Source organism: Pseudochaenichthys georgianus, chromosome 6 (assembly GCF_902827115.2).
Source record: "Pseudochaenichthys georgianus chromosome 6, fPseGeo1.2, whole genome shotgun sequence".
Lineage (NCBI taxonomy): Eukaryota > Metazoa > Chordata > Actinopteri > Perciformes > Channichthyidae > Pseudochaenichthys > Pseudochaenichthys georgianus.
The window spans coordinates 32,519,693-32,541,013 of NC_047508.1; the positions used below are offsets into that span (position 1 = coordinate 32,519,693).

Below are 21,321 nucleotides of genomic sequence, written 5' to 3' on the forward strand. Positions count from 1 at the left end.
CCTCAAAGACCGCACCTACAGGGTAACTTGGAGAGGGTCCGAGTCCGACCCTTGTCAATTAACTACAGGGGTCCCTCAGGGCTCTGTTCTTGGTCCCCTCCTCTTCTCCCTGTACACAAACTCGCTTGGATCTGTCATTAGCCCGCATGGTTTTTCATACCACTGCTACGCTGACGACACCCAACTAATTCTGTCCTTTCCCCGCACAGAGACCCAGGTGGTCGCACGCATCTCTTCTTGTTTAGCTGACATCTCTCAGTGGATGTCCGCTCATCATCTCAAGCTCAACCTTGACAAAACTGAAGTGCTTTTCCTTCCGGGAAAAGATTGTCCCACTCTTGACCTAACTATCAACATCGGCACCTCTGCTGTCTCCCCGACCCAGACTGCAAGGAATCTGGGTGTGATCCTGGATAACAACCTGTCCTTCACTGCAAACATCGCTGCTACAACCCGCTGCTGCAGATACACGCTTTTCAACATCAGGAAGATACGTCCCCAGCTGACCCAGAAAGCGACGCAGGTTCTGGTCCAGGCTCTCGTCATCTCACGCCTAGACTACTGCAACTCCCTCCTGGCTGGTCTACCTGCATGTGCCATCCGACCTCTGCAGCTCATCCAGAATGCAGCGGCTCGTCTGGTCTTCAACCTTCCTAAATGTTCCCACACCACTCCGCTCCTCCGCTCCCTTCACTGGCTTCCAGTAACTGCTAGAATTCACTTCAAGACACTGGTACTTGCGTACCATGCTGCGAATGGATCTGGCCCTTCCTACATCCAGGACATGGTTAAACCGTACACCCCAGCGCGTGCACTTCGCTCTGCATCAGCCAAACGACTCGCTGCACCCTCACTGCGAGGGGGACCCAAGTTCCCATCAGCAAAAACACGTGGGTTTGCTATCCTGGCTCCAAAATGGTGGAATGAGCTCCCCATTGACATCAGGACGGCAGAAAGCTTACACACCTTCCAGCGCAGACTGAAAACTCATCTCTTTCGACTCCACTTAGAGGTCAACCGGCGTCTCGACGCGAATACTAAATAAACCAACGACTCACAATATTGATTCAAAATAATTATATTGGTTTAGAAATTGACGTAGTCCGTTCCACTGCAGACCAACGGCTGGAACTGTGGCGACAACAACTTAACTTAAAATGAGGGCAGCACTGTTTTACAAAGCTATGTTCTCTGGTTTAAATAATCACACCAGTATTTAAACAATGGGGTCAAGAGCCTTCAGCCACTCTGCCCCCGTCTCTGGAACTCTCTCCCACAAGACATCCGCAATATGGACTCACTCTCAATCTTCAAATCCTGCCTGAATTCAATATCATAATTCCTCTAAACTGATTGTTGTTTTTAATTCTTTATTTTTTAAGTCTCGAATTATTGTTTGACTTTCTGATATGCTCTGTAATGTGTCCTTGAGAGCTTTGAAGGGTGCCCATAAATAAAATGTATTAATATTATTAATGTATGCTGGTCACCTGGAATCCTTGTAAAGTTCGAGCATGGTATATTTAATACTACTATTATCATAAGCTGGTGATAGATGGATGCTGGTGACCAGCCCAGCATACCAGCATACTATGCTGGTCGATGCTGTTTTTTTTTAGCTGGCCAGGATGGCTGTTTTAGCTGGTGGCTGTTTTAGCTGGTTTAGCTGGTGCACCAGCTAAACCAGCTAAACCAGCCATCCTGGTCAGCTAAAGTGTCCAAAACCCAGGGCCTGCCCTGACCAATTTGCTGCCCTAGGCAAGATTTTAGATTTTCCCCAAATGGCCAGTCCGGGCCCGTTGACAGTTAAGAAGGGTCTAATTTGTTTAAAATGTTGCAAATTGAATAGTATTTGATACTTTCTTAATGTGTTTCTTAAAAGTCAAGTTCAACTCCATTATGACTCCACGATACTTGAAGTTGGAGACTAGTTCTATTTCTGCTCCATTTAAAAACACGTTGGATCCTTCGATTTTGACTGGTCGTTTACTGTACATCATGCATACTGTTTTTTTTACGTTTTACTGCAAGCAAATGTTGTTCAGCCAGTGTTGAACCTTGTCCAAAGCATTTGAGAGACAAGATGAGATAATTTCAGTGTTTTTCCCGTGTATAAAGATGACCGCATCATCGGCATACATTTGCACATTCAACTCAGGAAATACATTAGGCAAGTCATTAATGTACAGTGAAAAGGTAACGGTCCAAGAATGGAACCTTGTGGAACCCCAACAGGGTTGACAAGGTAGGGGGATTTGGCAGCATTGACCAAAACACACTGTTTTCTGTTCGATAAGTAAGACTTAAACCAATGTATCGAAACTGCTGAAAAATTGAAATGAGTCAGCTTTGTAAGGAGCACTTGGTGGTCAACAGTGTCAAAAGCCTTCCTGAGATCAAGGAAGACAGCACCTACATATGGGCTCGTGTCCAACATACATTTAACCTTTTCCACAAAGACACAGTTAGCTGTCTCAGTGGAGTGGTGAGCACGAAAACCAAACTGCATTGGGTGGAGTGGAGCAACACTTTTGTCTAAATGTTAAGGTGCACCAGCTAAACCAGCTAAACCAGCCATCCTGGTCAGCTAAAGTGTCCAAAACCCAGGGCCTGCCCTGACCAATTTGCTGCCCTAGGCAAGATTTTAGATTTTCCCCAAATGCAGACACTCACTATGACTCGCGCATGCACGGTTGTGGCATGACCACCAAAACAGAAAGATATGGACACAAGATGCGTGCAACTGTATTTAGTATCCTATTCATTTGAACATGATTTAAGCGGGGGGTGGACCTAACATCCTCTAGGGAGGTCTGGGGGCATGCCCAGGAAGATTTTTTTTTTTTATATTGAAGTTAAAAGCATCAATCTGGTGCACTTTGAGAGCAAAATTAAGAGATCTATGGATACATCTCAACACCCATATGAAACGGAACTGTAAGCAGATTTTCTTTTTCTTTATGGATATTTTACAAATCACTCCCCTTTTAAACTGTATTCTTGTTTATTAATAACAACTTTTTTATATTGTCATATGGTATTTTATACCTGTTTTTCATCTGTTTTCTTATTTATTTTTATAACTATAATGATCATATAAAGGCGTGCCTTTACCTCACTGAGCTGAGGTTATCAGAGCCTCGCTCTCTAAAGCTCTCCCCCCCCCGCGGCCGCTTACACAGTAAATTCCAATGTTCATAAAAGCACACAGAAGCTGTATACGTTTTTTGGGAGTTCGATTTATTTTAAATGAACACAAATACAAAATTAAAATCTATAATTGCACACTAAAACCATTATTTCAAAAAAAGAACTATTTCACATAAACCTCTGTTTTTTTACTGGGGCTGGGGCAGTTCAACTTGATTTTTGGGTGGGGGGGTGCCATAGTTTATGGGCGCTGTACGCAATATAGGCGTAGTTCTGTTAGTATAAGACAATAAGATGTACTTTGTTGATCCAAAATCTGGAAATTGTGTTTATGAAATAAAAAAATTCCTTTTATTTTCTCCCCAATTTTCAGCGCCCCCCGATGGGTTGATGCACCCTTAGCATTCGCCAAGGGCCGGCCCTGACAAAACCCCTCTAAACCAGCCAACCATTCCAGCCTAATATCTACTGGCTGTTTTTTTCAGCACGGTGCCATGGTAAATGCATGTTTAGGTTCACATAGACTATGACAGTGTTCAGTAGCTGCCAATATACTTACACACAGTATCACTAACAACTGTGTACAGTAAGTTAAGTACAGCCTGCTTGAATGTACTTCGACAGTGAATTGATATTATGAAGTCATCAAACTGTCAGTTTTAAAAGATTCTTTTTTTCCTGAATAACTACCAATAGGTGTTTATATTCTTCATTCATTTACATAAATCACACTGAAATACTTAATATTTAAATCGTTTATTTAGCAGGGACAATGCACATCAATGAACACTTAAAAGAATAAAATGTGTCAAGCGTAAATATGCCATATTTAGCTTTGAGCTCATTTCCATCACATAAAACATTTAAGAACATTTCATTTTACAAACATAGCAAAAACAAATACATGATATGCAAAAAGAGTAAGAGCAGTATACAAGTATTTATCACATGGTAATACAAGCGGCAAGAGAAGATACATCCATCCATCCATCCATCCATCTTCTCCCGCTTATCCGTGGTCGGGTCGCGGGGGTAGCAGTTCCAGCAGAGAGCCCCAAACTTTCTTTTCCCTGGCGACATCAACCAGCTCTGACTGGGGGATCCCAAGGCGCTCCCAGGCCAGCGAAGAGATATAATCCCTCCACCTGGTCCTAGGTCTACCCCTTGGTCTCTTCCCAGCTGGACGTGCCTGGAACACCTCCCTAGGGAGGCGCCCAGGTGGCATCCTAACTAGGTGCCCGAACCACCTCAACTGGCTTCTTTCGACGCGAAGGAGGAGCGGCTCAACTCCGAGTCCCTCCCTGATGACCGAACTTCTCACCTTATCTCTAAGGGAGACACCAGCCACCCGGCGGAGGAAACCCATCTCGGCCGCTTGTATCCGCGATCTCGTTCTTTCGGTCATGACCCATCCTTCATGACCATAGGTGAGGGTAGGAATGAAAATGGCCCGGTAGACAGAGAGCTTTGCCTTCCGGCTCAGCTCCCTTTTCGTCACAACGGTGCGGTAAAGCGACTGCAATACCGCTCCCGCTGCTCCGATTGTCCGGCCCATCTCACGCTCCATTGATCCCTCACTCGAGAACAAGACCCCGAGATACTTGAACTCCTTCACTTGGGGTAAGGACTCATTCCCTACTTGGAGTGGACAGTCCATCGGTTTCCTGCTGAGAACCATGGCCTCAGATTTGGAGGTGCTGATCCTCATCCCAGCCGCTTCACACTCGGTTGCGAACCGATCCAGTGAGTGCTGAAGGTCGCAGACCGATGAAGCCATCAGAACCACATCATCTGCAAAAAGCAGTGGTGCAATCCTTAGTCCACCGAACTGCAGACCCCCCCCCCCCACGACACGACGAGAAGATACAAGAGATACATAAAGTGTGAGAGAAGATACCCCTGTATTAAATTGCATTTAGCGGTGATTGCACAGATGTTTGTTTCTCAACCATTCTTTCAGTTGACCTTTGAAGCTATTGAGTGGGACAATCCCGTATCTCAGTTGGGAGCTGGTCAGGGTGCCTGACCAGCCTGACCAGCCTGACCAGCTTGACCAGCCTGACCAGCCTGACCAGCCTGACCAGCTAAATTGGTCTAAGCTGGGTTTTTTCCAGCCGGGTAGGGAGGAGGCTGCCGAGCTCCAACGGATTTGTGGGGGAGTGACTCCAGAGGGAGGGGTGGCGTTGGTTTGGAGTTAAAAAGCCAACCACTGCCTCCATCCCCACAACGTTTGAGCAACCTGCCCTGCACATCACTGTCCGCTCTCTCTGCACACGGCCTGCAGTCAGTTGGTCTGGAAGTTCGGGCTCCTCCGGTGCACTCTGCTCAACTTGCCCCGCTGCAAAGCTCTGTCTCCGGTGTGCAGACATGGCACCGCCACCTGTGCTGCTAATGCTCGCGGTCGTCATGGCATCAGCGCTCGTGCAATCTGCATTCCTCGATGGAATGTGAGTACAATGTTTTTTTTCCCCAAAACTGTCCCAACTCGTGTTATTGTTTGCAAAAGTTTGCTATGTGCGTCCCGTCACGCAGTGTTTGACAGTTGAGATGAAGTTGGCTAAAAGTAAAATTCAATGTGGTGAATGTTTGGCATCACTAAAGGACTTAAAATCCAGCATTGTGTCTTGGAGAGGCAAAAAGTTTTGTTGGCCTCAGGATACTGTAATGCAATATATAGTGGTGTTTGTGTGTGTGTATGTCTCAGAGAGTACCCCCCATCTGCTAGCAATAACCACCATTTGAATTTTAAGCTGCCAACAGGTGTAATGTAACTCAATTTAAGTAATGTACCTAAGTACAATTTTGAGGTAATTGACTTGAGCATATTCATTTAAAGGTGGGGTAGGTACGTTTGAGAAACCGGCTCGAGATAGAATTTTTGTTATATTCCATGGAATGCTCTTAACATCCCGATAGCAATGAATATCTTAAGTGCTTTGACAACAAATCCATAAAAGAATTTCATCTGTGGAAGCCGTAGTACTGTAAAAAGCACGACCGGCCTGGCTAAAATAACTGGATGGCCTACCTGCCTGTCAGCCTTCCATCTGTGCACAAACTTATCTCGTGCCCTCATTGGTCATGTGCGCGTTCGTGTGTTGGAGGAGGGGCTCTGAAAGGAAGTAGCAGATTTCTTCCGGCTGTGTATTTTCAAATTCTAGCGCACTCAAGCTGGTTTCTCCAAAATTACCTGCCCCACCTTTTAATGCTACTAATGCAATTCAGAAGTAAATCGTGTACTGTATTTCTACTCCACTACATGTATTTATCTTAGGTTACTCTGCATATTTAGATTAATGATACATTCACAATCTACCCTGCAGCGTACAAAGTAATTACAATTTGTTAAACCTTTACCAGCTTTGATAATACTTGAATGCAGCAATACTCATCAAAACATTGTATTATTCTAAAATGGGCCAATCTGCATAATGAGTACTTGTACTTTTGATACTTTCAGTATATTTTAAGGCCAATACTCTTACTTGAGTAACATTTTGTTTGCAGGACTGTTACTTGTAACCAAGGGTGTAACTTTGGTTTGAGAAGTGGGTGGGGGACACAAAATAGGGGGTCCTCCGCAATGAAACATTGTTCTCGATTTAATTCCATTCCCTGCCTTTCTACAAATATATTAGGGACTATGGTGTTACATGTAAGTAATCCAAGAAAAATGTGTAGTGTATATAATGAGTGCGCAAACTTATCTAGTATCCTATTCATGTGAGCCTGTTTTATTTGATACTCCAAACCATTAGAATATGCTCACAACCAATAACAAATAATTGATATACTCCTCTCTCCTATCTTTATCTTACCTAGTCTGCATTCTTTCTTTTTATTTATGCATATTTTACTAATCACTCCCCTTTTAAACTGTGTTTTTTATTTTTTACTGGGCATTGGAATAATTTAACTTATTTTGAACAACTATATTAAATAGATGGAAATATTTGTTTACAAAGATGACCAAACCGTTTGAGACCCACTGAGATAATTAGACTAAAGTTTACAATCTAATCGCTCAGCGAGTCCTTTACCTCACCTAAACTGACGTTATCTCAGTCTCATGTTCATGTTGTGTTTGGTGAACACCTGCACAGCGTGGGACTGTGTAGTGTTGTCTCGAATCGCTTATGGCTGCTATGCCTTAACTGGAAGTAATGATAGACCCTCAGCTAGCTAGTTAGCTAGCGACTTCATCTTTCGTGGTAGCAAATCATTACAGACTTCTCAATTTACCCAATAAAATGAACAGTGGCTGCTTTTATCACCAGTGGAGTGGAAAGTGTATCAAATATAGAAAAACAGTCACATGTATAACTTTAATTTAAATAGTGCCGTGTTGACTTGGGCTGTCGCAATTGGGCCTGGAAGCCTGTTCTGATGTGAAGCACACCATGTCCTTTTTTTTAACTAATGTAATGTCCTCTTTCTGGCTGCAGTATTTTTGCAGTGACTGTGAGCTCCCGGGTGAGAGGAGGGCAACAGGAGACCCTGTGTGCTCACATCGACGGCCCAACGATGCCCGTCAAAATGACCATCACCCTCGAGATGGGCCCCGGCAAAACCACCATACTCGAGCAGACTGTTGACAAGGACTTCTATCGCTGCTTAAACTTCCAGGTCTGACTCAGCATGTGTACACCCACATTTTGGCAATTTGCAAAGTGTCTTCTCAAATTTCAGTCAAAACAAATAAAATGTACAACTGCTCTTAGTCATTTGCCAAAGTAGAGTATGGAATATCGGGAAGTTGTTGTTAGTGGTTAGATGCATTCATGAGCTTTCAAGGCACGTTCCTCTCGCCCCTAATCAGTCAGCTGGCTCCATGACTGAGGCTTTCAACACCCACATTTTGGAAGTAGTCCGTTATATAATCGCAGTTCCATTAGCAAGTAAAAACACATGACGACATTTCCTGATTAACCATGTCTGTTCTTTTATTTCTCCAAACAGTTATTGTATACAATTATAGGTACAATCTACATTGAAAATACCCCAGTTCTTACCTTACATGGTCCCCTGTTTTGCTTTATGGGGTTTTCCCTTTCTTGTAGTGTTATATAGGTTTGTGTGCATGTAAATGGTCTGCAAAGGGTAAAATCACAAAGTTCCCTCCAGAGGGAGTTTCTCTCCCACCCAGCGCTCCAACACAACACATTGTACATGATAGGCTAAGGGGAGGGACATTTTCGTCATCTCTAAAAGGTTGAACAATCACAACAGAGCTGGCCAGCTAACCAATCAGAGCAGACTGGGCTCTGGTTTCAGACGGAGGGTGAAAAGAGGTGCTGCAGCACAGGCACTATGGGGAAAAATAAAGGCCCTGTTTAACATTAAAGCATGTAAACATGTCACAGTAGAGGCACAAAATACAAATATGAACCTGAAAATCAAGTAACATGTCCTAAGCAGCGGACAGATTATGCTCATTTTCAGTTTGCTCTGATTAGTAAACTGGCTAGCTTCGTTGTGATAGGTCAACCGCTTACAGATTAGCGCTAGTAAATAGAAGCACACGTGTTACAAAGTGATGTCACTTTGTCGCAGAAGTAAATAAAGGAGTCCAAAGGAGGCGTTTTAATGCACAAAAACGTATGCAACCCACTACAGGAAAGACACAACCCCAAAAAGAATAATATGGGCCATGTCACATACCCTCTCTGAAAGATGTATGTTTTCTTCTTCTACAGGTCCCCACAGTGCATCACAGAACTGTGGCATCCATTAATGTCACTATTACGGGTGAGGGTGACTCGTTGAGCAAGAACACCAAAATCCTGATTGAGCGTCCTGCTTTCATCCACATCATCCAGACTGATAAACCCATCTACAAACCTGGACAGAAAGGTTAGTATCACATGTTGTGGTACTTCAGTTTTAGGGTTTCCTGCTGTGTGGTAAAATGACTGCTCTGCTGCAGTTGTACTGTTCATACAGCCCACATTCTCCCCTCTGCAATGCTTACCGATTCAGCTGCACTTGCACAATTTTGGACTACATAATGCTGAGCCACTAGTTGACAACTTTAGGAATTATATCTAAATTCAGCATACAGAAAGATGGTGGTTGAGTTCTTGGTGGAGGTTTAACAAAATCACCAATTAAACGCAGTAAAACCCCACCTAACTTTTAAATGTGCATTAATGTAATGTTATTTTTGTAATCACCACGTTATTGCTAAATTAATATTACCTTGGTATATTTGCTATAAGAAGACGAGACGGGTGTCCTAATATGATACTACTAGTATCTACTGATACAAAAGCCCAAAACACTAAAATTAGGAGAAAAACACTGCACTTTAAAAAATGATGCAAATGACTGACTAAAGTACCCGCATAAACAAAACCCTACAAACTGAAAACGCTGCAAATAAAAAAACGCTGCAAGAAGCTCAAATGAAAACAAGGACACTAAAAATGGATGCACAGCTGGAAGAAGAGTGCTTGTTGACGTTAGTCTGTTCCATAATTAAGTGTCATCAGTATATTTGAAATGACTAGGTTGGATACGTTCCCTATAGCTTTCAGCAGATTTACAATAACATTGGAAGGAATCGTGCGACAAAAAAACAACCTAAAGAAACGTTTCTATGGTGACCTCCCCTGCTAGCTTCATTCAGCTTTCATCTGATTGGTTGTGTGTCGAAAGGTCAGTGGTAAAGAAGGTCTTTGTCATCTTTACCATAAAATCCTCTATGATTAGAGCGACCCTACCCACTCCATGGCTCTGGAGGAGCTTCAATAAAACGACTAGTTCAGTGATGTCATCAGGGTTATTTTGTCTTGTGTTTGGGGATTTTTCATGAAAAGCTAGTATTACATACAGGGGTTTTCCAGGCACCAGGGGTATCACTAAAGAATCACTAATTCTACAGAGTAGCATTAAAAAATATACAGTATCCAGTGTTTTGGACCTTTTGTCGCTTACTACTTCAGAGATTCTGCTGATCTAATATTGACTGGTTTTCTTTTAAAATAATTCCCCTAACTTGACAAAGAGGCAGATATTAATTGCTGCAGTGCCTTTTTTAAACATTGTTTCTCATAAACCCTAGACTGTGGCTGACTAGCACTTCCCCGTCTACAGTGTAACGCAATAGGAAAACTTCAGAAATATGCTTTTTAAAATAGCTTCACACAGTCCGCTATCACTAGAAACTTTATCTAAGTTAGGCCTTTAAGAATAGTGCCTTTGTACCATGCAAGTTATCCATCAATGTCCCTCCTCCCACTGGCTGTACTGTAGGGTCTTATTTAATTGATTCTCTGTTTCCCTTACCGATGTTATGTATTGCTGTTTGTGTTTTATGTTCAGAGAAAACATTAATGCTATTTTCTTTTTTGTTTCCTGCTTTTTATTTACAGTCCAATTCCGAATTGCCTCGATGGATTCCAATTTCATTCCTGTAGCCCGACTGGTATGTATATTTATTTGTTATCGCCTTTCAAAATAATTCTATATCGCATGATATATTTAGTTATTCCAACCAGGGAACTTTGCAATCTGGTGCGATTTCTACCAAGCAGTCAATGAATCTGAGGAGCGAGGTCTATTTTGGTTCAGGAGAGTGGGAGGTAAAAGGAGAGCTGTTTGTTGATTTAGAAGACAGCGTGGGCGTGAATCGCCTTGTGGAGTAGTGTGATAAATATGCCGTCAGAGTTCATTTGGCACACACTGGCCGTTTCTCAATGTCGAGTAAACCTGCTGCAGAGCCACTATTTCAAGTATACTACGTCATCGAGTGGAGCTGAAAGACTGTTTAAATCAATCAATCAATCAATCAATCAATCAATCAATCAATCAATCAATCAATGTTTATTTATATAGCCCAATATCACAAATGTTACATTTGTCTCAGTGGTCTTCACAGTGTGTACAGAATGCATGTTAAATGCCCTGCATTCGGCGCCACTTGATGATGTAGTATACTCGACATTGAGAAACGGCCACTGCATCTGACCCAAACATCTGAATCAATACAGGTGAAATAAATTCAAATGTATCGTATCAGGCCGGTAGGAAGCTAAAAGTAGTTAATTTAGCTGTGATATTGTAAACCATTTCAAATGCTCTGAATGCTATCAAACTGCATCCAAAACTATGACTGTTTTAATTTAAGGGAATGAAAGTGTCTTTTTTTAAATGTTGATATTCTGTATTTTGCACTTTGGTGTCTGTTCAACCAGGTAAATCTTGCCAATTACCCAGTACTCCTCCTGTTTGTGGATTGTTAATTTTTGCTATTGAAAAAGCTAATGATTTATATTCCGTGAATTTGCTTTACAGTTGTATTCTTCTTGCATATAATGTACAAATTCTACATGCAACTGAAAATGTTCTTTTCTTTTTCAGTACAAAGTGGTGGAGCTCCAGGTAAGAATGAAACAAAGTTATAGTATGAGAAGCTGTCTCTAATGCTTGCTGTATAAGACCCTTATACACATTGCGTGCTAATTCTATAATTCTATACTAATAGAGTACATAAATGCAGTGTTTTATTTTGAGAACATTTTAAAGGCCCTGTTGGCAGGATTTAAACATTGTTTCTGGCTTTTCATTTGATCATGGCGACCCCTAGTTGTAGTGCCAAACATACAATCCAATCATCAAACATTGACATGAACTTACACTAACTTTCACAAGTATTATAATGTCTTTATACAAACTGCCATCCGAATATTTTAAAAGATGTAACTATTACAGGAAAAATGGAAAATCCATAAGGTTTTTGTTGCCTTATTATAGATAGATTGTAGATACCATGAGACACCGCAGTTCACAGTTCTAAACTCAACCTCAAATGTGCCTCTGCCTTCATGTAGGATCCCAATTCAAATCGCATTGCTCAGTGGTTGGATAGGAACCTTGTTAGCGGTATCCTTGATATTTCCCACCCCATGATTCCTGAGGCGGTTCAGGGAAGCTACGTGATCACTGCCACAACGGACCAAGGAGAGCAAATATTTCACAGCTTTGACATCAAGGAATACGGTCTGCTGCAGTTATTTGCTGAATATTACCAAAATGATTGATATGTTTGATCTATGTTCCTTTTCAGCAGTTCAATTTTTAAATCATTTTCCTCTCCTTCAGTTTTGCCAAAATATGAGGTAAAGGTTGAACTGCCCAATGTGATCTCCATCCTGGACAAGGAGGCAACGCTAAAGATTTGTGGAAAGTGAGTGTCTCACATCAAGGACCTGACAGTGGTTAGCAATGGCAATGAAGTTTAGCACAGTGGCTATTTTATTAAAAAGATATGTAATTCTCCTCAATTTTGGTATAACGAAAAGGAAAGCTCTACTGGTACTGCTGCATTTTTTTGCAAGAGTATAAAACTGTTTTAGGCAATGGTGTCTGAGTGTGCGTTTCACAAAGAAAACCGTTCTCTGGTATCTGAAGGCCAACACCCCAATAGTCCAAAACATGTCCCACTGGACCGAAAGCTCATTCGTCCTATGGCCCATTGCTTCACAAATACACATTCTTAACGAACAAACAGCAGCGTATAGCTATTACAACCACATAGCAACAAACCTTAATTATTGTAAAGTTATTTGGGGATTTTTGGGCTTTTTTCAATGTTTGCCCAAATATGAGAGGCTTGAGGGCAAGAGAGGACGCATAGACGGCTCTTTCCTATTTGTTTGTATTTATTTCTCTTTTCAACAGTTGACTTATGTAGATCTATATAGTAAATGTCCAGGTAGAAAACCTTAAAAACAATAGAAAAACACAAATGTAGTAACATGTTAGATAATAGAGAATGCCATACAAACAAACAAACTGAGCATAAACAATTCAGCCATCTGAATCGAATTAGATTTTAAATGTTGTCTTAACAATAAAAGTGTTTCCTACTATAGCAAAAAATTAGGAATGCCGTTTGAGATTTATTATAGGTCAGGTACAAATATCACGGATGGGGTGAAAATATTAAGGTGAGTCAATCGGAGGCTGAGTAGGGACTTTCATGTCTTAATCATGGATGGAAGGAAAATAAAAGTGTACGTATTTTTGGAGCAATGGTCGTTTTTCTTTGGTAAAGAAATTAGCAGTTTGTGTGTACTGTTAAGTGCGATTCTTAATAAATAAGAGCTTTCGGAGCTTAATGAACATTAACGTATTGTACTGCAATAAATACACATTTTAAATGTCCATTTATCCATTCCTGAAGAGCATTCCTCAATCTGTGTGCCCCCTCCTGCAGATACACCTATGGGAAACCAGTTGTCGGTTCAGTCAAGGCAGTTTTTTGCAAAATTGCTACCCAAATGTCCTGGTTTGTAAGGGAGGAGGAAATAGATATCTGCAAAACTTATGAACTGCAGGTGAGTACCCCAGATTAATAAAAGACATGCTGTTATTTCACTCTTTAATTCTATTTGGTTTGAAATTGACTTGTGCTATTATCTTCCAGACTGACAAAGCTGGCTGTGCTACACAAACTGTGAACTTGGCAGTGTTTCAACTCAACTGGAGCATGAACTATGTCAGCTTTGAGTTGAATGCAGAATTGGAGGAGTACGGCACAGGTAGCTTGGCTGTTTACACAGCAGCATTGACTGTTCATTGAGAAATCACCATTATTTCCTGATGAGCTGTGATCTGTATGTTTTCTACCATTTAGGAGTCATTCTTACAGGCACTGGGCGCACCAGCTTCAGCGCTATTGTCAGAACTGTTACATTCGAGGACGTACCTGAAGCATACATGCCTGGCATCTTGTTCGAGGGAAAGGTATTTAGTCTCGAGAGAGACCACTGGGAGCTACCATATAGATGCCGTCACCACACCACATGATACATATTTATTCATATCCATGCTAGACTAGTGGATAGTTAGCGATACCACAGTTTGGGAAATTATCCACAAACAGTTAGGAGGGTATCTTTGAAAAAATGCATTGCGTTACATTGACCTGTAAAGAAAAATAAATGTAATTAGTAACCTAATCTGAGTATCTAAATATAAAGGAAATGTAACCAGATGTGTTACTTTTGGATAACCTCAATATCAAATAAATAAAAGATAAAAAATATCAATAAGATGTTTTTTATTTTAATGTAACCTTAGAAAAGAGAAGAACAAGATATTTAAAAATGTGTCTTTCATTAAGCATATTCAGGCAGTACTGTAATGCAGTTTAAAAAAGTCTGTATTCTGAGCTGACAGAAAATGCTCTGTTTTAGTTTTATATATACAGTTTAGCTCACGCGCACACTATTTTATGAACATATAGGTTCACCTACTGAATATAAAGTAGGCCATTATCGCCATTGCTCATAGGCTAGCTTATACTGCATAAATATTTACCATATGAACATGAATATTCCTATCACACAGAGGACCAGAGGGAATAACCCCTTTAGGCTTAAACCCTTAAATGACCAGCATCGCAAAGTGTACAATTTTAGTGTTACAGTACTTGAAAGTGTCACTTTGTTGAATGGATGAAGATCTTTTAGCTTCTGCTTTCTCACTTATTTACAGGTCAAAGTGATCGGTCCAGACAACAAAGCTGTCACCAATGAGGCCGTGTATGTGTCTGTGTCTGCTGGCAACTCTCAAGCAGTCAAGCTGATTACAGGCACGAATGGCAAGGCTTCGTTTTCTTTTGACACCACCCTCTGGAAGAACAATGTGAATCTACAGGTTGGTTACTGCAGCATAATGAATTCAGTTCAAGAGCTTCCTATTTATAACCAATTCTCTATTGATCAATTATACAATCCATATCTAGTTAAAGAAACTTTCCACCCTATTGATCATGTTGGAGGTGAACAAGATTATCTTTTATTTAATTAATCCCATTTTGAGATCATTAAGGTTCATATGTAATAGTTAAAAGGTATATAGAGTGCAGGGATAAGGCCTACAATCTGGAAAAGACTTGGTAATTTACCCCTTCCGGTTACATTGTCTCAAAGTTTTTTCCAATGTGTTTGTGGTTAGCAGCCTGAAAAAAAGTCTGTGGCTAACACAAGTTTACGAGATTTTCATATTTGGTTCTATGATATAAAATATGTCAGTAAGTACCCCACTGCCGTATGTCCAAAGCTTCTGTGAGTCAGAAAAATGGCGGTTGCTTCCATCATGTCGTTTTGTTTATTGCTTTTTACTTGTTTTACCGCTGATTCTGTTTACTCTTCAAAAATCATAAAGTGGTGTTAATATGTGGAGATTATCCTGTGTAAAAAAACTTGTGTTGGCCACAATGCTTATTTTCTGCATTAGACGGAAATTCAATAAGGAAATCCTGTTGCTTTTTGACGAGAGAACCCTTGAGATGCTCGACTTCAAAAATACGTCAATACTGCACCTTTCTATAAGTGAAGGCGGTTGTTTTAAAACCTGAGATGTGATTGTTTGGTCTACAGGCTCGATCCAGAGAGACGGAAGTGAATGAGCCGTATGTGCCAGGCGTGCGCAAACCAGTGTACAGGACTGCATACCACAACGTCATAGAATTTTACTCCACGAGCAGTAGTTTCCTGAAACTCATGCAGGTGAACGGGAAGCTGGCTTGTGACAAAGACGCAACGGTGCGTGCTCAGTACATCATCGATGGGAGGGATTTGAAGGACGACCAGGAGATCCTCCAAATCTTTTACCTGGTAAGACTTGTGTAATAAGTTATGAGGTACTGTCAGTATTAGCTCATTGTAATTACCAGTGTTGCAAAGATCATCCACATGTTGCTAGCTTTTTGCTTGTTGCTGAAGCACACTTACAGACTGGGAAAGTTAGTTGCAAAATGTCATGGGTTTGTTTGCGTTGTTGTCTAGTTGGACAGTCTTTTGTTTTTCTAATTTACTATCTGACTGAACTTGAAAGACTGTAGGATGCATTGCAAAACTATATCTAAAGTAATTATTTAATTGATCTGCCTGCGTCATGTTTCTTCGTAGGTGATGTCCAGGGGTGGAATTGTTCAGCATGGCAGTCTCCCAGTTGCTGTTCAACCGGAAATTGGTAATAACAACTGCTACTTAAACTAAGATGGGCATCAAAATTGATTAGTCTGGTCATGATTGTATTTATATTATTGTCAGCAGATGCCAATCACAAGGTAGCCACGCCCAAATGCACAACCTACTTCATTGTCTATTTGACTCTAAATGGGATCATAATGTACACAATTAACATCATGATGTATTAAAGATAATTAAAACTACTCAATTAAACCATAAACTCATAAAGAATATATTTACCAAATTATTATATCAGGGACTTTTTTTTCATAGACTTCTTGGCATTCAGACTTTTTGCAACCAGTGGAGTCTCCACCTGGTGGGCATTTAAAAAGAAGAAATATGTATGTGCCTATTGGTACCTACATTAGCATCAGGCTACTTCCGCAGGTTATTATATTATGTTGAATGAGAAGAGTACATTATTTGTGTTTGCTTATTGTGATAATTGATGATGATATGTAATTTATTTTTCTCTCTGTGTGTCATGGTTCAGTCAACAAAGGAGAGTTGTCTGTGCCACTGCGTCAGGTTACAAACCTGGCACCTTTTGCCCAGGTGGTCATTTATACTGTGATGCCCAAAGGGGAGCTTGTGGCCGATAGCATGGACTTCCCAATCAGTCTCTGCCTCAATAACAAGGTATTCAACTTCATGGTTTAAAGTCTTTACCATACAGTAGGTCTTTACTTCTTCACTTCTTTTGGGCTGTCAAACTAATGCTTCCCTACCTCGGTGTCTTCTCTGCAGGTGTCTCTGAGGTTCTCCTCTCTCCAGGAGCTTCCAGCAGAGAAGACCACGCTCACCCTGCAGGCTCACCCAGGCTCCATGTGCTCCGTCAGAGCCATCGACCAGAGCGTCCTGCTGCTGCAGAAAGAGCAGGAACTCACTGTTGACTCGGTATGAAACCATATCATATATTTACGCACACCTGAGCATGATGTTTTTAATGCTTAAAACAAGGCATGGATTTAAAAGGAGCTAGAAGTTAAAATAGTATAGATAGAAAACAAGGATTCTCATTACGCAACATACGGTTGCACAACCAAATGTCGTTGTAGCCTAGTCCATTATGCTAGACATGGAAACTCGATGGAACAGAGAGAAAGAAACGTTACAAATCGACCTAGTTAACATTTATTTAGCTTCCTCTTAATACTGGAGTCAAGTGCAATAGCATGATATTGGATGATAGTATGATATTGGATGATACTACAGTATAGCCCCTGAAATATCATTTGAATTGATCAGTAATGATCCCCTCCCTAAGGACCTTTAATTTTTTTTAAGATGATTTAAAAGGAAAAAATATGTTGTATTAGGAACATGATGATGATGTTGACCTCTACTTGGACTGATCTTTACCTTCTGTGTAAACTGATGACTTACCCTGGCTCATGTGTGTTTTTATGCAGGTGTACAGCCAGTTGCCTGTGCAAAAGCTCTCAGGATACAGCTATGAGCTTGCAGACGATGAGTTCAATCGCTGCACGTTTCTGCCAAGGCCAAGGCCTGGAATCAGGCCCTTTGATAGTAGCCCATTCTACTTTCAAGAGAACGATCAGAAGAATGACGTCTACAACATTTTTAAAGTGAAACATGTCATTTTTTTATTGGTTTTAAATAATGGGCTGTAGATATTGAGATTGATAGATATAACATTAATTTTGAAGGAGAAAATGTATCCTTTTGTAATTTATGTCAGGGTAATTTAACGGTGTGGCTGCGTTATAAATTTGTGATCAATCATATACAAAATATGACTTCATATTTTGCATGTTAACTAATAATCTCTCTCTTTCCCCTTCTAGGGAATCGGGATCAAAATTGTGACCAACTCCGATATTAGAAAACCTAATGACTGCATTCCAAGGCACTATTTCGAGAGTATGTTTTATAGTTTGCTACTGATATTGTCCATTATTATTGACAGTAGGGCAAGAAATATAATATAATGTACACTATTACAGCACTGATTCTTGAGGTAAGTTACAAAACAAGTTTTAAATACAACCCTTATTTGAATGTGGTATATTTATTAGACAAAGGAATGAGCCAACTAATCAGGTAAGGGAACACCTTTTTTGATAAAAACACTTTTTAGTACAATTGATTTTTTTTATTCATTTCCTAACTTGATATTGTCAACTCCGTCAGATACACCTGACATGCCATTTGTATTAAATTAATTCAACAAGAGTTCTTAAATATCTGATTATGGTGTTTATATAATCCATAATCTAAGGCAAAAAATATCATTGTATGACATTTGGCTGATGTTATTATATATAAACACATTTAACAAAGAGTAGCAGTTATTTAACAAAATTACAAAAACCTTCTTCTGACGGTCTTGACAAATTACTGATTCTGATGAACACTTGCTATTAGTATTATTAATTAAAAATATTATTAAAACACAAATTCACATTTACTTTTTATAAAGTGTCAAATGTGATGTAACTATTACTTTCATTTCATATTTATATGTATGCATTTTATAGCATTAATAAACACTTTTTCTTGGCTGACATGGAGCTACCTTTTGACACGCATGTGTTTTTGGGTACAGAGTCTAGCAATTTGCTAAAAATTCCAATGAAAGAGAAACTGTTTTGTACCTTATCTCAATCAGAGGTGTTTTGCGCCACAGCAGACGCAGAAGTGGAAGGGGATGTGCCAGCAGTGGCGTTTTTTATATGTACAAAAGTGATGGGAAACGAACCACTTAGATATAGACTTCTGGTGCTTTTTTAAACACGTAAAGAAATTGCTGTAGGCTATCCATGGTTCCGATAGAGAGGGGGGGGGGACACAGACACTCATAACCGAGGTCACAATATCAATCGATCCAGCAGAGCAATAGGCTCTGTGCACAAGATGGCGTCTATCATAGGCAAAACACAGAAGGTCAACAAAAGATATGACATAAAATAACTTACCAAAGCTGAAGTAGATGGTCAACTTCATTCATTTTCTTTCCGTTTTACTGATTTTAATCGCTATACACTGCTCTCTCAACTACAAATACTATTTTCGCGGCACACGTACTTACAACCAATCAGCTCTCTGAATTATGAGATGACCTTTGGTAGGTATGTCACGTATGTCAGCACCTATGGTCAGCACACTGCCCCTATGGTGATTATTTTGTTGCCGCATACATCGAATAGAAAAATACTCTGAGCATGCGCAGTGTAGTTTTTACAGCACCCATTAATTTTGACAGCAGAGAGAGGGGCTAGATCGGGGCTTGTCCCACATCGCTCAACACGGCTCAATAGGCACACTGTGGACACTAATTGGAAGAACGCAGACTAAAACAGCAATGTAGAGACGAATCAGATGACTAAACATGATCTTAAAATATATTTGTATATTGTTTTTGCAAATTTTTTTAATTATTATTTGCATTATCTTCTGCTGACACTAGGTGGTGCTTAATTCGATTGTTGTTTTTTTATTTGTGTGTTCCCAGGGCTAAACTCTCCGATCATGGCCATGGCACAAAGTACAGGTGGTGAAGAGAAGCAGAAGAAAGAGACTCTCAGGACATTCTTCCCTGAAACCTGGATCTGGGACCTAGTTTCTGTGGGGTAATAATAACAACATATATGAATAGGAAGAAAAAATAAGACATTTGTGACTTTCAAACGTGCGTGTGCGCAAACACATTACGTTTAACAGGCATTTTTCTTACTGACATTCAAGGTGCCCAGTGAAATAAACCTAATGACACAAATGTGTTACAGTCATTCATGGTGCCCAGTGGATGTATCCTTATTACTATTTTTCTTGTGCCGCTGTCATCATAATTCAAATGTATCCAATACTTTGGTTTATAACTAAATACCTGCAAAACTAAGCCCCAGAAGTACTTTTCATCTGTGTTATTGCTTATTAGCTAATTTTGTTGAGAAAGTTGTGCCCAGACAAAGCCTGATATTCCAACTTTGTGTTTAACTTCAGACAGAAGCTAACATTTGTAGTTTTTGACTTAATATCTTAGCAACTACTGGATGTTTTATCAGGATGTTTTGTATTTACTTAACAACTTTAACAAATGATACATGCTAATAGTGAACGTGGTTAACATTATACCTGCTTGATATTAGCAATTTAGCATTGACAGTGTTAGCATGCTGATGTTAGCATTAACTCAAAGCACTTCACAGAGCTGCTGGCATAGCTGTAGACCTTTTGTTTTGTGAGAAGTTGTTTTCTTGGGCAGGAATGAAGTTCCATTTCAACCAAATGCACTATTTATTGATCATTTCAGCTGTACTAAAGAATATTTACACTGAAATGTACTGAGCACTTAAATCTCATGTGCAGTAGCAATGCATGGAATTTGCTAAGCATATGTATTTTTTCGTGTTACTTTTTGATTTGACTCTTGCTTGTTTGTTTGTTTGAACAGAGACAGTGGCTCAGTGAACGTGGAGAAGACGGTCCCTGACACCATCACTAAGTGGGCAGCTGGAGCGTTCTGCGTCTCATCTGTGGGCTTCGGCGTGGCGCCCAACGTGGCGCTTGTCGCCTTCCAGCCGTTCTTTGTCAGTCTCACCCTGCCCTACTCGGTCATCCGAGGGGAGGTGTTTACACTTAAAGCAACAGTCTTCAACTATCTCTCCAAGTGCATTATGGTAAATATTCTATCTGTTGCAGATGTAATTGATTTGAATGGATACACGTAGGACTGTGGATAGGGTAGTCAAATTGTCTTTTTTAAAATATTGTTTTTATATGTTTAGTTTATTTGTTTAGTGTCGTGGAAAGTCCCCATTAATCAACTGTCACAAAAAACAGTAAATGTGGCAGCTTTAGCCAACATTGCTAATTTCCAGCTGTTGTCCCCGGCCGGATGATAATGGACATGTATTTTATATATTTTAATTTCTGATTATGTTTGTCTTTGATTGTGTCTGCAGGTTAAAACCACTCTGGCTGATTCCGACCAGTACACCTCCATAAACTGCGACGGCTGCCAGTACAGTGTGTGTTTGTGCGGGGAGGAGAGCAGGACTTTCTCGTGGATTGTAACTCCAACCACCCTAGGTAGGCTACTGATGGCTGGCGCATTCCGCTTAGAAACATGAACATGCTATTGCAAATTATACAGTATGGGTTTTTTTTCACGTAGTTTCCATATATTCTTTGGTGGTCGGTGGAAAGAGCTTAATTCTTT

At 40.4% G+C, this 21,321-nt stretch overlaps 1 protein-coding gene across 1 annotated transcript in view; it reads left to right on the forward strand.

Annotated features, from left to right (window-relative positions):
* Nucleotides 1-5,431: 5,431 nt before the first annotated feature.
* LOC117448268 (alpha-2-macroglobulin-P-like) overlaps nt 5,432-21,321 on the forward strand; it is a 28,978-nt gene continuing 13,088 nt past the window's right edge. The window contains exons 1-20 of the mRNA XM_034085477.2: nt 5,432-5,597; nt 7,596-7,776; nt 8,847-9,003; nt 10,524-10,576; nt 11,512-11,532; nt 11,982-12,150; nt 12,253-12,337; nt 13,370-13,490; nt 13,580-13,694; nt 13,790-13,899; nt 14,653-14,814; nt 15,540-15,776; nt 16,071-16,134; nt 16,630-16,775; nt 16,884-17,033; nt 17,549-17,725; nt 17,945-18,020; nt 19,612-19,729; nt 20,554-20,779; nt 21,065-21,191. Coding sequence (XP_033941368.1) covers nt 5,518-5,597; nt 7,596-7,776; nt 8,847-9,003; nt 10,524-10,576; nt 11,512-11,532; nt 11,982-12,150; nt 12,253-12,337; nt 13,370-13,490; nt 13,580-13,694; nt 13,790-13,899; nt 14,653-14,814; nt 15,540-15,776; nt 16,071-16,134; nt 16,630-16,775; nt 16,884-17,033; nt 17,549-17,725; nt 17,945-18,020; nt 19,612-19,729; nt 20,554-20,779; nt 21,065-21,191 — 2,575 coding nt within the window. The 5' untranslated portion in view covers nt 5,432-5,517. The remainder of the gene's footprint in view (nt 5,598-7,595; nt 7,777-8,846; nt 9,004-10,523; nt 10,577-11,511; nt 11,533-11,981; nt 12,151-12,252; nt 12,338-13,369; nt 13,491-13,579; nt 13,695-13,789; nt 13,900-14,652; nt 14,815-15,539; nt 15,777-16,070; nt 16,135-16,629; nt 16,776-16,883; nt 17,034-17,548; nt 17,726-17,944; nt 18,021-19,611; nt 19,730-20,553; nt 20,780-21,064; nt 21,192-21,321) is intronic.